The sequence below is a fragment of the Entelurus aequoreus genome, linkage group LG14 (assembly GCF_033978785.1).
Source record: "Entelurus aequoreus isolate RoL-2023_Sb linkage group LG14, RoL_Eaeq_v1.1, whole genome shotgun sequence".
In the NCBI taxonomy this organism is placed as follows: Eukaryota; Metazoa; Chordata; class Actinopteri; order Syngnathiformes; family Syngnathidae; genus Entelurus; species Entelurus aequoreus.
In genome coordinates, this window is record NC_084744.1 from 25,436,122 (window position 1) to 25,450,835 (window position 14,714).

At 40.3% G+C, this 14,714-nt stretch overlaps 2 protein-coding genes across 6 annotated transcripts in view; one reads left to right on the forward strand and one right to left on the reverse strand.

Annotated features, from left to right (window-relative positions):
• The window catches only part of LOC133665225 (oocyte zinc finger protein XlCOF6-like), a 36,565-nt gene extending 22,208 nt beyond the window's left edge, over positions 1-14,357 (forward strand). Inside the window, exons 4-5 of the mRNA XM_062070475.1 lie at positions 712-1,071; positions 11,600-14,357. Coding sequence (XP_061926459.1) covers positions 712-1,071; positions 11,600-13,197 — 1,958 coding nt within the window. The 3' untranslated portion in view covers positions 13,198-14,357. The remainder of the gene's footprint in view (positions 1-711; positions 1,072-11,599) is intronic.
• The window catches only part of LOC133664596 (gastrula zinc finger protein XlCGF26.1-like), a 254,184-nt gene that overhangs the window by 95,815 nt on the left and 143,655 nt on the right, over positions 1-14,714 (reverse strand). The window lies entirely within an intron of this gene.

A 14,714-nucleotide genomic window follows, 5' to 3' on the forward strand; every position in this document is an offset into this window, starting at 1 on the left:
AAAAGATACGTCCATCACTGCTTCTCAAGTCCTTCACTGTAACGTTCCTCATCTACGAATCTTTCATCCTCGCTCAAATTAATGGGGTAATCGTCACTTTCTCGGTCCGAATCTCTCTCGCTCCATTGTAAACAATGGGGAATTGTGAGGAATACTAGCTCCTGTGACGTCACGCTACTTCCGGTACAGGCAAGGCTTTTTTTTTATCAGCGAGCAAAAGTTGCGAACTTTATCGTCGATTTTCTCTACTAAATCCTTTCAGCAAAAATATGGCAATATTGCGAAATGATCAAGTATGACACATAGAATGGATCTGCTATTCCCGTTTAAATAAAAAAAAATCATTTCAGTAGACCTTTAAGTTTACAGATACATTTTAGGTGTCATAGACCATATACAAAATAAAATATTTACACACTTTACATCAGTGAGTGTAAAGTTAAGAATGCCTCAATCAAAGCTGCCTCGTACTTATAAAAACATTTCAAATTCCCCCCATATCAAATTTCCAAGTCTGTTTTTGTACTCACTGTACCACTTTTGAATTAATTTTAGGAAAAAAGGAGGTATTTTCCGTGTTTTTATTGGTTGTTTTGCTACACACTTTTAACACAACACACGGAAGAACACAAATAATGTCATTGTGTTAACAGTGTCAGTCCAAAACTATTTCTCTTCTCTCTTTATCTTATTTACTTATTTACCCAACAGACGTCCAGCAGCCCCCTCACATTAAAGAAGAAGAGGAGGATCCACAGCCACCCCACATTAAAGAGGAAGAGGAGGATCCACTGCCTCCTCACATTAAAGAAGGGGGGGATCCACAGCCACCCCACATTAAAGAGGAAGAGGATGATCCACATTCACCCCACATTAAAGAGGAAGAGGATGATCCACCGTCACCCCACATTAAAGAGGAAGAGGGGGAAGTGTGGATCACTCAGGAGGGAGAGTGTCTTCTAGGGCAGGAGGAGGATGATCTCACCAAGTTTCCACTGACTGTTGTCTCTGTGAAGACTGAAGAGCATGAAGACAAACCACCTGAGTCCTCACAGCTTCATCACAGTCCAAGTAAGCACAACATCCACATATCATTTTATTCTCAGGGCATTCAATCCATCACAACTGGACTGTTCACTTTGTCTTAGAAGACGTTTGTCCTCTCATCCAAGTAGGCTTCATCAGTTCATGCTCATAGACTTAGTCTTAAATCTAATCACTGGAATTTAGAGGAGAACTGCACTATCATTCACAATCATTATAAAAGACATGACGATGGATATATATATTATTTTAAAAAAAAATCACATTCTAACTCATAAATGTAAATAAAAGTCCACTTGCAATGGAGCCAATGGGAGGTCCTCTATAACCATCCAAAAAGCGCCAACAATACTCCATTTGCATTTCGTGGCTTGAATACCAACCAAGTATTAGTGATATTGTTATTATAAGTGCTAGCTTGTGTGTCTATGTTGACATCACCGGCTGGTGAGTTCCTTCCTCGCCTTGGTACTGGTGAAAGATTATTCCTGATCATGAATCGTGCCTCTCACCTTAGTAGAAAGATGAGGACGTACTCTTGACAAGTTGGTACCCTTTGACAGCCAATTTAGACCCCAAAAGACGCCTGGCTTCACCCCCCTTTTCCGTGCGACGATTATGAGTCATTCTTCATCCAAACGGGAATATAACAAGATTCTATCAGTCTGTGTCATAGTGACAGCAGACCTTGTACAGTAAGTGATGTTTTACTGTGTTTGTCGGCTCTCATGAGGTCTGCAGTGTGTAATTTTCAGTGATGTTAAATAAAAAAAAGCAAACGTGATGCGTTTTTGAAATTAATGCGCTAATAATCAAAAATATGTAAATATTCCATCTTTTTAAAGGCCTACTGAAACCCACTACTACCGACCGCGCAGTCTGATAGTTTATATATCAATGATGAAATCTTAACATTGAAACACATGCCAATACGGCCGGGTTAACTTATAAAGTGCAATTCTAAATTTCCCGCCACACTTCCGGTTGAAAAACTCCTTTGGATATGTCTTATGCGCGTGACGTCACAAAATACACGGAAGTGGTTGGACCCCATCGGACCCGATACAAAAACCTCTTGTTTTCTTCGACAAAATTCCACAGTATTCTGGACATCTGTGTTGGTGAATCTTTTGCAATTTGTTTAATGAACAATGGAGGCTGCAAAGAAGAACGTTGTAGGTGGGATCGATCAGTGTATTAGCGGCTAAGTACAATACTTACAGCAACACAACAAGGACTACTTACTTAGCAGACGCCTAGCCGATGCTAGCCGCCAAACCCACAGATGAAGTCCTTCGTCGCGCCATCGATCGCTGGAACGCAGGTGAGCACGGCTGTTGATGGGAAGATAAGGGCTGGCTGGCGTAGGTGGAGCGCTAATGTTTTTATCATAGTTCTGTGAGGTCCGGTTGCTAAGTTGCTAAATTAGCCTTAGCGTCGTTAGCAACAGCATTGTTAAGCCTTACCAGGCTGAGAATTTTTAACCGTGAGTAGTTACATGTACATGGTTTAATAGTATCGTTGATCTTCTGTCTATCCTTCCAGTCAGGGATTTATTTATTTTGTTTCTATCTGCATTTGAGACAGATGCTATCACGTTAGCTCCTGCTACAGAGCTTCGTCGATGATGGGTGTCCTTCGTCGCGCCGTCGATCGCTGGAACGCAGGTGGGCACGGCTGTTGATGTAACCGTGTAGTTACATGTACATGGTTTAATAGTATTGTTGATCTTCTGTCTATCCTTCCAGTCAGGGGTTTATTTCTTTTGTTTCTATCTTCATTTGAGAACGATGCTATCACGTTAGCTCAGTAGCTAAGTGGAGATAAAAGTCACTTTAAATGTCCATTTCGCGTGCCCGACTCTCATTGTCAAGAGGATATAGTATTCGAGGTGGTTTAAAATACAAATCCGTGATCCACAATAGAAAAAGGAGAGAGTGTGGAATCCAATGAGCCAGCTTGTACCTAAGTTACGGTCAGAGCAAAAAAAGATACGTCCATCACTGCCTCTCTAGTCCTTCACTGTAACGTTCCTCATCTACGAATCTTTCATCCTCGCTCAAATTAATGGGGTAATCGTCGCTTTGTCGCTCCGAATCTCTCTCGCTCCATTGTAAACAAAGGAAAATTGTGAGGAATATTACCTCCTGTGACGTCAAGCTACTTCCGGTACAGGCAAGGCTTTTTTTTTATCAGCGAGCAAAAGTTGCGAACTTTATCGTCGATTTTCTCTACTAAATCCTTTCAGCAAAAATATGGCAATATCGCGAAATGATCAAGTATGACACATAGAATGGATCTGCTATTCCCGTTTAAATTAAAAAAAATTCATTGCAGTAGGCCTTTAAAAATGTACCTGTTACTAAATTACATATATACCTACTACATGTACATTAAACCTTAATGGAGGTGTTTGGATGCTTTTTAAGTTCTTTGTAGGCAGAATAGTGCGACTCTAATAGCCTCTGTTGTAAGCAGACTTTTGATTACTATTTAGAATGCATAAAAAAGAAAAATGTGTGTTCTTGATAGGCAGAATAAATAAAAGTGCGGTTCCCTTTTAAGTGAAATGTTTTTATTTAGCGCTTTTCTCTAGTGACTCAGAGCGCTTTACATAGTGAAACCCATTATCTAAGTTACATTTAAACCAGTGTGGGTGGCACTGGGAGCAGGTGGGTAAAGTACCTTGCTCAAAGACACGACGGCAGTGACTAAGATCGAACCTGGAACTGTCGAGTTGCTGGCACGGCCGCTCTTCCAACCGAGTCACGCCGGCCTTAGAATGTATTAAATTCTATCAACATCTCGTAAAAATCATAAATACATCCTAGAAATGTTTCAATAATTCCATGAACAATATTTTTATTTAGGAACTTTCTAACGTAACGTGTTTCTATCTACACTTCTGTTAAAATGTAACTATCACTTGCTTTGTTGTTTGATACTTTAGTTTTGGCTGATACTACAAATTTAGGTATCAATCCAGTACCAAGTAGTTACAGGGGCAGTATCGGTCATACCAATGCGGATATTTACATTTTTCAAGATCATTGAATGATAACATTTTTGTTCACAATCATAATCAGACAAAATTAAAGGATGGTGGTGTTAGAATATCAATTGAATATTTAAATATGGCTCTGAATTAAATCATTTGGTTTATGCCCTTAAAGTCTTCCTGTGTCCAAAAACGTATTTCCTGAGTTTGTACACAATAACAAAATCAATAGAATATACTGTATATAATACAAAATATCGATCAAACCACTGTATCAACCTTATACTGATATTATACTTGGTATTGTTACTGTCGATTTTTGCATCATCGGTCCACATTTGTTTAAATTTAAGAGCTTTAACATGGTTTCTGTGGGTCATTGAAAAGCATTAAAAGGCATTAAATGGACTTTTCCTAAATCAAGGCCTTAAATGGTATTAAAAAGCATTAACCCTTGTATGGTGTTTGGGTCTGTAGGACCCTTTTTCGATTTTTATTAAAAGAAAAATTATACAATTAATTATTTTTTCAAACTGAGCTTCACTGGCTTTGGCTCATTTTCTGTGAAGAACATATATCAGAATACATCTTTAATGAACACACACCATACACCCCCCTATACATTTTTATTACATATAAGATGTTCGGGTCCACTAGACCCGGGGCTAATAGAAGTGTGGAAATTGATGTTCTGTGTACCACACACACACACACACACACACACACACACACACACACACACACACACACACACACAGCAGGCCTAGACAGGGGGAGCACATAGTGTAGGTACACAGAACATGAGAGCAGACAGTGTTGACAAACAATGTTGCAACCTTGTGTGGGAACCACAGGTGCAGAAACAGAGAAGAAGAATCCCTGTGGGATGCAGAAACTGGCAGAGAAATGTCCATGCAACGTTCATATTGTTGTTACTCAGCCAGTATTTGTGGGTCTTAGACTTAGACTTAGACTTCCTTTTTATTGTCATTCAAATTTGAACTTTACAGTACAGATAAGAACAACATTTCGTTGCATTAGCTCGTTGTAGTTCATGATAAAAAAGCAATAAGGTGCAGATATAAATAAATAGATTACTGTACAGATAAATATATTGCACTTTTGCATATGCATCCAGATGTATGTTATATTGTCTTTATATGCCAGCCAGTTAATCCGTTTTTGGGGGGAATTGAGGGGATTATTATGATACTTACGGCCTGAGGGAAGAAGCTGTTACAGAACCTGGAGGTTCTGCTACGGAGGCTGCGGAACCTCTTTCTAGAGTCCAGCAGTGAAAACAGTCCTTGGTGGGGGTGGGAGGAGTCTCTACAGAATTTCTGAGCCCTGGTCAGGCAGCGGCTTTTTGCCATCTCCTGGATAGGAGGAAGAGGAGTCCTGATGATCTTTTCCGCCGTCCTCACCAATCTCTGGAGAGACTTCCAGTCTGAGGCACTGCAGGCTCCAGTCCAGACAGAGATGCAGTTGGTCAGTAGGCTCTCTATAGTGCCTCTGTAGAATGTGCTGAGAATGGGGGGAGGGAGCTGTGCTCTTTTCATCCGTCGCTTTTACAAGAGCTCCGGTGTGTAGGCACCAGGTTATATTGTCAGTTATCTGCACCCCCAGGAACTTGGTGCTGCTTACCATCTCCACCGCTGTGCTGTCGATGAAGAGTGGAGTGTGGCTGGACTGGTGCTTCCTGAAGTCGACGATGATCTCCTTGGTCTTGTCGATGTTCAGGACCAGGTTATTGGTTCTGCACCAGTCAACCAGACGGTTCACCTCCTCCCTGTAGTCCATGTCGTTGTTGTCACGGATGAGGCCCACTACTGTAGTGTCGTCCGCATACTTCACAATGTGGTTAGTAGTGGACCTGGCGCAGCAGTCATGGGTCATCAATGTGAACAGCAGCGGACTCAGGACGCGGCCCTGGGGGGAGCCGGTGCTCAGGGAGATGGCACTGGAAGTGTTGTCACCCACTCTCACAGACTGGGGCCTGTCTGTGAGGAAGTCAAGCAGCCAGTTGCATAGGGGGGTACTGAATCCAAGGGGAGCCAGTTTGCTCACCAAGCGCTGCGGGATGATGGTGTTGAATGCCGAGCTGAAGTCCAGAAACAACATCCGTACGTGTGTGTCCTTTCCTTCCAGATGTTCTAAGCTCAGGTAGAGTGCAGAGGAGATGGCGTCCTCTGTGGAGCGGTTAGGGCGATAAGCAAACTGGTATGGGTCGAATGTGGGAGGAAGTCCGGAGCACTTCATTACAGATGTTTTTTGGGATAAGGTAAACACCTGTTCAGTATTTTAACATACAAGTGTTTGATTGTGAGGCATTAAAAGCCACAAAATGCAACGGCTCCATCAGACCCACAAACACTGGCTGAGTAACAACAATATGAACACCACACAAGGGTTAAATACAATGTCCAGAGGCATTAATATATTCATGCAATTGTAGGCCGGGACCGGTGTGCCATATTTTCTAGGCCATAGGGCGCAGCGGATTATAAGGCGCACCATCGATTAGCGGGTCTATTCAGGTCTTGTTTCATACAAAAGGCGCACCAGATTAAAAGGCGCATTAAAGGAGTCATATATACATATTTTTTTTTTCCTAAATGTAAAATACTTCCTTGTGGTCTACATAACATGTAATGGTGGTTCTTTGCTCAAAATGTTGCATAGATGATGTTTTATAGATCATCTTCAAGTCACTTTCTGACGGTCACTTCAGGATGCGCCGTTTTGTGGGCGGTCTTATTTACGTGGCTCACCTTCGACAGCGTCTTCTCCCCGTCATCTTTGTTGTAGCGGTGTAGCGTGCAAGGACGGGAGGGGAAGAAGTGTCAAAAGATGGAGCTAACTGTTTTAATGACATTCAGACTTTACTTTAATCAATAACTGAGCAGCATCTCCTCATCCGTGGCTCACTAGTGCAACAATGCCGGAAATGTGTCCTGTGAAAAACCGTTCGACCTGAACTCTAATAACTAAAGTTCCTTGGGTGAATAATGTAAACTCACTAATGTTTTAGCGATTTCATTGCGAGTTTACCGACCGATATAAGTAGGAAATTTCCACTACTTTGTATTAGAAATGGCAACAGCAGAGGATGAATGTCCCATAACAAGAAGACCGAGAAAAAGAAGAAGCTTAGATAGATTATGGTATCGGCACAGACTACAATGGCGGAAGTGCACACATTTTCAGGACTTATGCAGATCCCAAATACACATCAGCAGGTACCAGAAGGTAAGAAAAGTTGGTTTTGCTAATATTGTGAAACGAAACGCCAGATAATGTCTGCTAATGGGTGCCATGTTGCGGTCCTTATACACACACCATAGTAATACTTGTATCTCTGACTAGGGTAGCCGTAATGGGCCGACAATCCATCAAGCGGTGCGGCTTCAAAGTCATACTAAAACATTTGTACAGATTTTTGAGTGCCGTGTGTAATGTTCTTTATTTTCAGTGGAACATTTAAAGTTTTGGTGTTATTTACTGGCATTATATTGCAGTCTACACATATCTTTTATGTGTGACTACCATCTACTGGTCACACTTATCATTACACCATGTACCAAATAAAATTGCTTCGAGGTCGGTAAGCACAACCAGAATTATTCCGTACATTAGGCGCACCGGGTTATAAGGCGCACTGTCGATTATTGAGAAAATGAAAGGATTTTAAATCGCCTTATAGTCCGAACAATACAAACCTAATAACTTAATTCTTGCTGTCATCAATACATGTCTGTGTGTTTCCTTCTTGGTGTCTGGATTTTAAACCGTACTCAGAGGTCTCACTCTGTGCATCGCTCTCAGCACCTGAGCATGTTAATTCCACAGTAGACTTACATGAACAAAGTGAACCTTTTGTCAGTCATTCACAATCTTTGTTTCGAGTACATGCGATTCTCCTCCACACGTTTTCCTGTGTGCAGTAGTGTTGGCGACACTTGCTTTCATGTTGGAGATGGAACTAGTCATTTTAATACAATGCTGAAGTACAGTCCCCTATATAGCTGCCCGGGATATGCCTGTTATGATTCTTTAATTTTGGGCCTTTTAGAATCAGCATGTTTTCGTCCAATTGTGTCAAGAAGGTGAAATTAGGTCTGACAACCTTTTGACAAAATGACTCCATGTCTATTAGGACTTTTCAAAGTGTAGAATACCATCCGCCTTAAACAGAGATAAATGAAGAAACCACAAAGCAACAAGAATACACTTTCAACTCACAGCACTAGCAGTGAGTGAACTCGACCACAAGATGGCGTCATAGCGGAGACAACAATACGGAATACAGATTTACACTGTAGACAATCTAATCTTTTCTCCAAGTTTATACAGCAGGAACTGACATTAAAGTCACAGAGGGCGCTGGAGCCTATCCCAGCTGCACACAGGTGGAAGAGAATTTATCGCAATATAGATTTTAGGCCATACTGCCCGTCCCTCGTAAAAAGTGGTCTTCTGTTCCTGTGAATAATGTTGTAAAGAGCAGTGTGTTTGTATTCAGGCCAATTCATATAATAACTTATTTTAAGCACAAACCCCGTTTCCATATGAGTTGGTAAATTGTGTTAGATGTAAATATAAACGGAATACAATGATTTGCAAATCATTTTCAACCCATATTCAATTGAATGCACTACAAAGACAAGATATTTGATGTTCAAACTCATAAAAAAAATTTTTTTTTGCAAATAATAATTAACTTAGAATTTCATGGCTGCAACACGTGCCAAAGTAGTTGGGAAAGGGCATGTTCACCCCTGTGTTACATCACCTTTTCTTTTAACAACACTCAATTAACGATTGGGCACTGAGGAAACTAATTGTTGAAGCTTTGAAAGTGGAATTATTTCCCATTCTTGTTTTATGTAGAGCTTCAGTCGTTCAACAGTCCGGGGTCTCCGCTGTCGTATTTTACGCTTCATAATGTGCCACACATTTTCAATGGGAGACAGGTCTGGACTGCAGGCGGGCAAGGAAAGTACCCGCACTCTTTTTTTACGCTGTTGTAACACGTGCTGAATGTGGCTTGGCATTGTCTTGCTGAAATAAGCAGGGGCGTCCATGAAAAAGACGGTGCTTAGATGGCAGCATATGTTGTTCCAAAACCTGTATGTACCTTTCAGCATTAATGGTGCCTTCACAGATGTGTAAGTTGCCCATGCCTTGGGCACTAATGCACCCCCATACCATCACAGATGCTGGCTTTTGAACTTTGCGTCGATAACAGTCTGGATGATTCGGTTCCCTTTTTGGTCCGGATGACACGATGTCGAATATTTCCAAAAACAATTTGAAATGTGGACTCGTCAGACCACAGAACACTTTTCCACTTTGCATGAGTCCATCTTAGATGATCTCGGGCCGAGAGAAGCCGGCGGCGTTTTTGGATGTTGTTGATAAGTGGCTTTTGCTTTGCATAGTAGAGCTTTAAAGGCCTACTGAAACCCACTACTACCGACCACGCAGTCTGATAGTTTATATATCAATGATGCAATCTTAACATTGCAACACATGCCAATACGGCCGGGTTAACTTATAAAGTGCAATTTTAAATTTCCCGCGAAACTTCCTGTTGAAAACGTCTCTGTATGATGATGTTTGCGCCTGACGTCACGGAGTGAACGGAAGTATTCGGACCCCATTGGATCCAATACAAAAAGCTCTGTTTTCACCACATAATTCCACAGTATTCTGGACATCTGTGTTGGTGAATCTTTTGCAATTTGTTTAATGAACAATGAAGACTGCAAAGAAGAAAGCTGTAGGTGGGATCGGTGTATTAGCGGCGGGCTACAGCAACACAACCAGGAGGACTTTGAGATGGATAGCAGTCGCGCTAGCCGCCGACCTCACCTTGACTTCCTCTGTCTCCGGGCCGCCGACCGCATCTATGATCGGGTGAAGTCATTCGTCGCTCCGTCGATCGCTGGAACGCAGGTGAGCACGGGTGTTGATGAGCAGATGAGGGCTGGCTGGCGTAGGTGGATAGCTAATGTTTTTAGCATAGCTCTGTCGAGGTCCCGTAGCTAAGTTAGCTTCAATGGTGTCGTTAGCAACAGCATTGTTAAGCTTCGCCAGCCTGGAAAGCATTAACCGTGTAGTTACATGTCCATGGTTTAATAGTATTGTTGATTTTCTGTCTATCCTTCCAGTCAGTGGTTTATTTCTTTTTTTCTATCTGCATTCAAGCACGATGCTATCACGTTAGCTCCGTAGCTAAAGAGCTTTGCCGATGTATTGTCGTGGAGTTAAAAGTCACTGTGAATGTCCATTTTGTGTTCTCGACTCTCAGGATATAGTATCCGAGGTGGTTTAAAATACAAATCCGTGATCCACAATAGAAAAAGGAGAAAGTGTGGAATCCAATGAACCCTTGTACTTAAGTTACGGTCAGAGTGAAAAAAGATACGTCCTGCACTGCACTCTAGTCCTTCACTCTCACGTTCCTCATCCATGCATCTTTCATCCTCGCTGAAATTAATGGGGTAATCGTCGCTTTCTCGGTCCGAATCGCTCTCGCTGCATTGTAAACAATGGGTAAATGTGAGGAGCCCTTCAACCTGTGACGTCACGCTACTTCCGGTACAGGCAAGGCTTTTTTTATCAGCGATCAAAAGTTGCGAACTTTATCGTCGATGTTCTCTACTAAATCCTTTCAGCAAAAATATGGCAATATCGCGAAATGATCTAGTATGACACATAGAATGGATCTGCTATACCCGTTTAAATAAAAAAAATAGATTTCAGTAGGCCTTTAACTTGCACTTACAGATGTAGCGACAAACTGTATTTAGTGACAGTGGTTTTCTGGTGTTCCTGAGCCCATGTGGTGATATCCTTTAGAGATTGATGTCGGTTTTTGAGACAGTGCCGTCTGAGGAATCGAAGGTCACGGTCATTCAATGTTGGTTTCCGGCCATGCCGCTTACGTGGAGTGATTTCTCCAGATTTTCTGAACCTTTTGATGATATTATGGACCGTAGATGTTGAAATCCCTAAATTTCTTGCAATTGCACTTTGAGAAACATTGTTCTTAAACTGTTTGACTATTTGCTCACGCAGTTGTAGAAAAAGGGGTGTACCTCGCCCCATCCTTTCTTGTGAAAGACTGAGGATTTTTTGGGAAGCTGTTTTTATACCCAATCATGGCACCCATCTGTTCCCAATTAGCCTGCACACCTGTGGGATGTTCCAAATAAGTGTTTGATGACCATTCCTCAACTTTATCAGTATTTATTGCAAACTTTCCCAACTTCTTTGTCACGTGTCCGGCATCAAATTCTAAAGTTAATGATTATTTGCAAAAAAAAAAGGTTTATCAGTTTGAACATCAAATATGTTGTCTTTGTAGCATATTCAACTGAATATGGGCTGAAAATTATTTGCAAATCATTGTATTCCGTTTATATTTACATCTAACACAATTTCCCAACTCATATGGAAACGGGGTTTGTACATGTGAACTTACTGAATGCCTCATGTGACCGAGCAAATCTGGACATTTCTCAAGCATATTTGTCATTTTGTGTTCTGCAGACGTCTGTGAAGAACAACTTCTGCCTGAAAAACAGGAGTGTAGCTTCAGGATGGTGAAGGAGCAGCCATCAAAGAGGAAGATGAGGCGCCACAGACCCTCTGGCGTCTCCTTTTCCTCTTTGACACTGACCCTTCCCTGTAAAAAGGAAGAGGAAGACCCACTGACCCCCCACATTAAAAAGGAAGAGGAGGAACACAGCATCAGTCAGGAGGGAGATCATCTTGAAGGACTGGTGGAGTTCCCAGTGATTGGTGTCCCTGTGAAGAGTGAAGATGATGAGGTCAAAGGTGAAAGTGAGGAGAAGAGAGAGGCGGAGCCTCCAAGCAGCAGCTCAACACAACACATGACAACAGAAGCTGATGGAGACCACTGTGGAGGATCACAAGCAGACAAGCTCTTAGCTTCACTATCAGATAGTGAGGACACAACGTCACACTCTCCTGACACTGATGATGAAGACTCTAAAGATGATAAGACATGTCACACTGACAACACTCACTTGAAATGTTCTGACTGTGACAAAACCTTTAAATACCATTGTCGTCTGAAAAGACACATGAGAACACACACTGGTGAAAATCATTTTTCTTGTTCAATCTGTGGCTTAACTTTTACAAGGAAGGAAAATATGAAAGAGCACACAAGAACATATAAAGGAGAAAACACTTTTTCGTGTTCTGTGTGTGATTCAAGGTATGTACGAAGTCAAGGTTTGAAAGAACACCTGAAAATACACACTGGGGAAAACCTTCTTAAGTGTTCTATGTGTAATTCAAGTTTTGTCCAACGTCAACATTTGAAAGTACACATGAGAACACACAGAGGAGAAAAACATTTTACCTGTTCACTCTGTAGTAAAGGTTTTGCACAAAGTCACAATTTGAAAGTACACATGAGAACACACACTGGTGAAAAACCTTTTTCCTGTTCAACCTGTGGCTCATATTTTACAAGGAAGGGACATTTGAAAGTGCACATGAGAAGACACACTGGTGAAAAACCTTTTTCCTGTTTAACCTGTGGCTCATCTTTTACAAGGAAGGAACATTTGAAAGTACACATGAGAACACACACTGGTGAAAAACCTTTTTCCTGTTCAGTCTGTGGTAAAGGTTTTACAAAAAAAAATGTGTTAAATGAACACATGCCAATCCACACTGGAGAAAAACCTTTTACCTGTTCAATATGTGGTAAAAGTTTTACACACAGTCAGAGTTTGAAAAAACACACATTTTTACACACTGGTAAAAAACCTTTTATCTGTTCAATCTGCAGTAAAGGTTTTGTACATAGTAACAATTTGAAAGTACACATGAGAACACACACTGGTGAAAAACCTTTTTCCTGTTCAGTCTGTGGTAAAGGTTTTACAAGAAGTCAAAATTTAAAAACACACACGAGTACACACACTGGTGAAAAATCCCATTCCTGTTCAATCTGCAACAGAAGCTTTTGTGAACGATCAATCCTTAGAACACACATGAGAACACACCCAGGAGAGAAAGTGTTGAGTTGCAGTGTGTGTGGTGAAAGATTCTCTTATAAGTACCAGTGTAAGAAACACAAGTGTGCTGGTGAGAACAGCAGCAGCAAATGAAACGTCAGGATTTGAAATGAACTGTCAAAACATTAATTTTGACTTTCTAACAACATCAGCAAATATAACGTGTGACATTGTTGTTTGTGTAACAGTCTTTTAATAAACTTCTACATTTATAAATTAGTTATTTTATATTAGTGTTTTTTTAACCAGAGTATGTGCATTTATCAACAACACCCAGAAATGCTGCTGACTTTGCAAAGCCCATAGTCTTCTCAGATGGACTGATGCAAAGTGGAAAAGTGTTCTGTGGTCTGATGAGTCCTCATTTCAAATTGATTTTGGAAACTGTGGACGTTGTGTCCTCCGGACCAAAGAGGAAAAGAACCATCCGTATTGTTATATGTGCAAGGTTGTTATATGCGCGTAATGAAACCTAAAATACCACAACAGAGAACCCAGATTGTTGAACAACTTGAGCTGTACATCAAGCAAGAATTTGAAATAATTCCACCTGAAAAGCTTCAAAACTTGGTCTCCTCAGTTCCCAAACGTTTACTGAGTGTTGTTAAAAGGAAAGGCCATGTAACACAGTGGTAAAAATGCCCCTGTGACAACTTGTTTGCATTAAGTTGCTGCCATTAAATTCTAAGTTAATGATTATTTGCAAAAAAAATAATACGTTTCTCATTTCGAACATTAAATATCTTGTTTTTGCAGTCTATTCAATTGAATATAAATTGAAAAGGATTTGCAAATCATTGTATTCTTTTTATTTACCATTTACACAATGTGCCAACTTCACTGCTTTTGGGTTTTGTAGATTCATAATACAATTTTAGATTTATTCATAATAGTGTTTTCTATAGTTATATGAAATATTGAAGTGTTACATATTTTTATTTCTAATTGTTAATGATCCCATAGATTAGCACCTTTATATGATATACATATGTACTGGTTCACATCTAAAACATCTTCTGGACCGCTTCAGGAAGCATATTATTATTTACTTTATACATCATTTAAACAGTTGTCTATTATATAATTTTAAAATGTGACTCTATGAATCATTTGGTGGGTCTCTATAATAAATTGTATTCATTATCTTTATTGCTCTCTTTTGTAATATGATGATTGTGTTGTGATTGTTTTATATGCATGTCCCCAGACCTTTATGCAATATAAAAGTGAGAGAAAATGACTGAATTGTTTGTGGAAGGATGGTTTTGTTTTTACAAATTTACATTTGTGGATTAAAAAAAAAATCCCCATTGTTGTGTTTTAAAAAATGTTTATGTTATTTTTCTTTTTTAACATCTCCAAAACAATATCAATATCAATGAAAGTTTGGAGTGTCAGGCAAAAGCCAATATTGTACATCATCACACATAGCTTTACTTTGCATACATTCATAAAATAAACTGTTTATTTTGTTTCCCTATCACAGAACGAACAAGTCTTGTCTTCAATTGCAAAACAACATCCTGAAAATGATTTTATGTGGTCAATTCTGGGTTTTTTTCTTAAATGAACTCCTTTGCCTTTGGAAGAATGGAAAGTTTAAAGTTTTT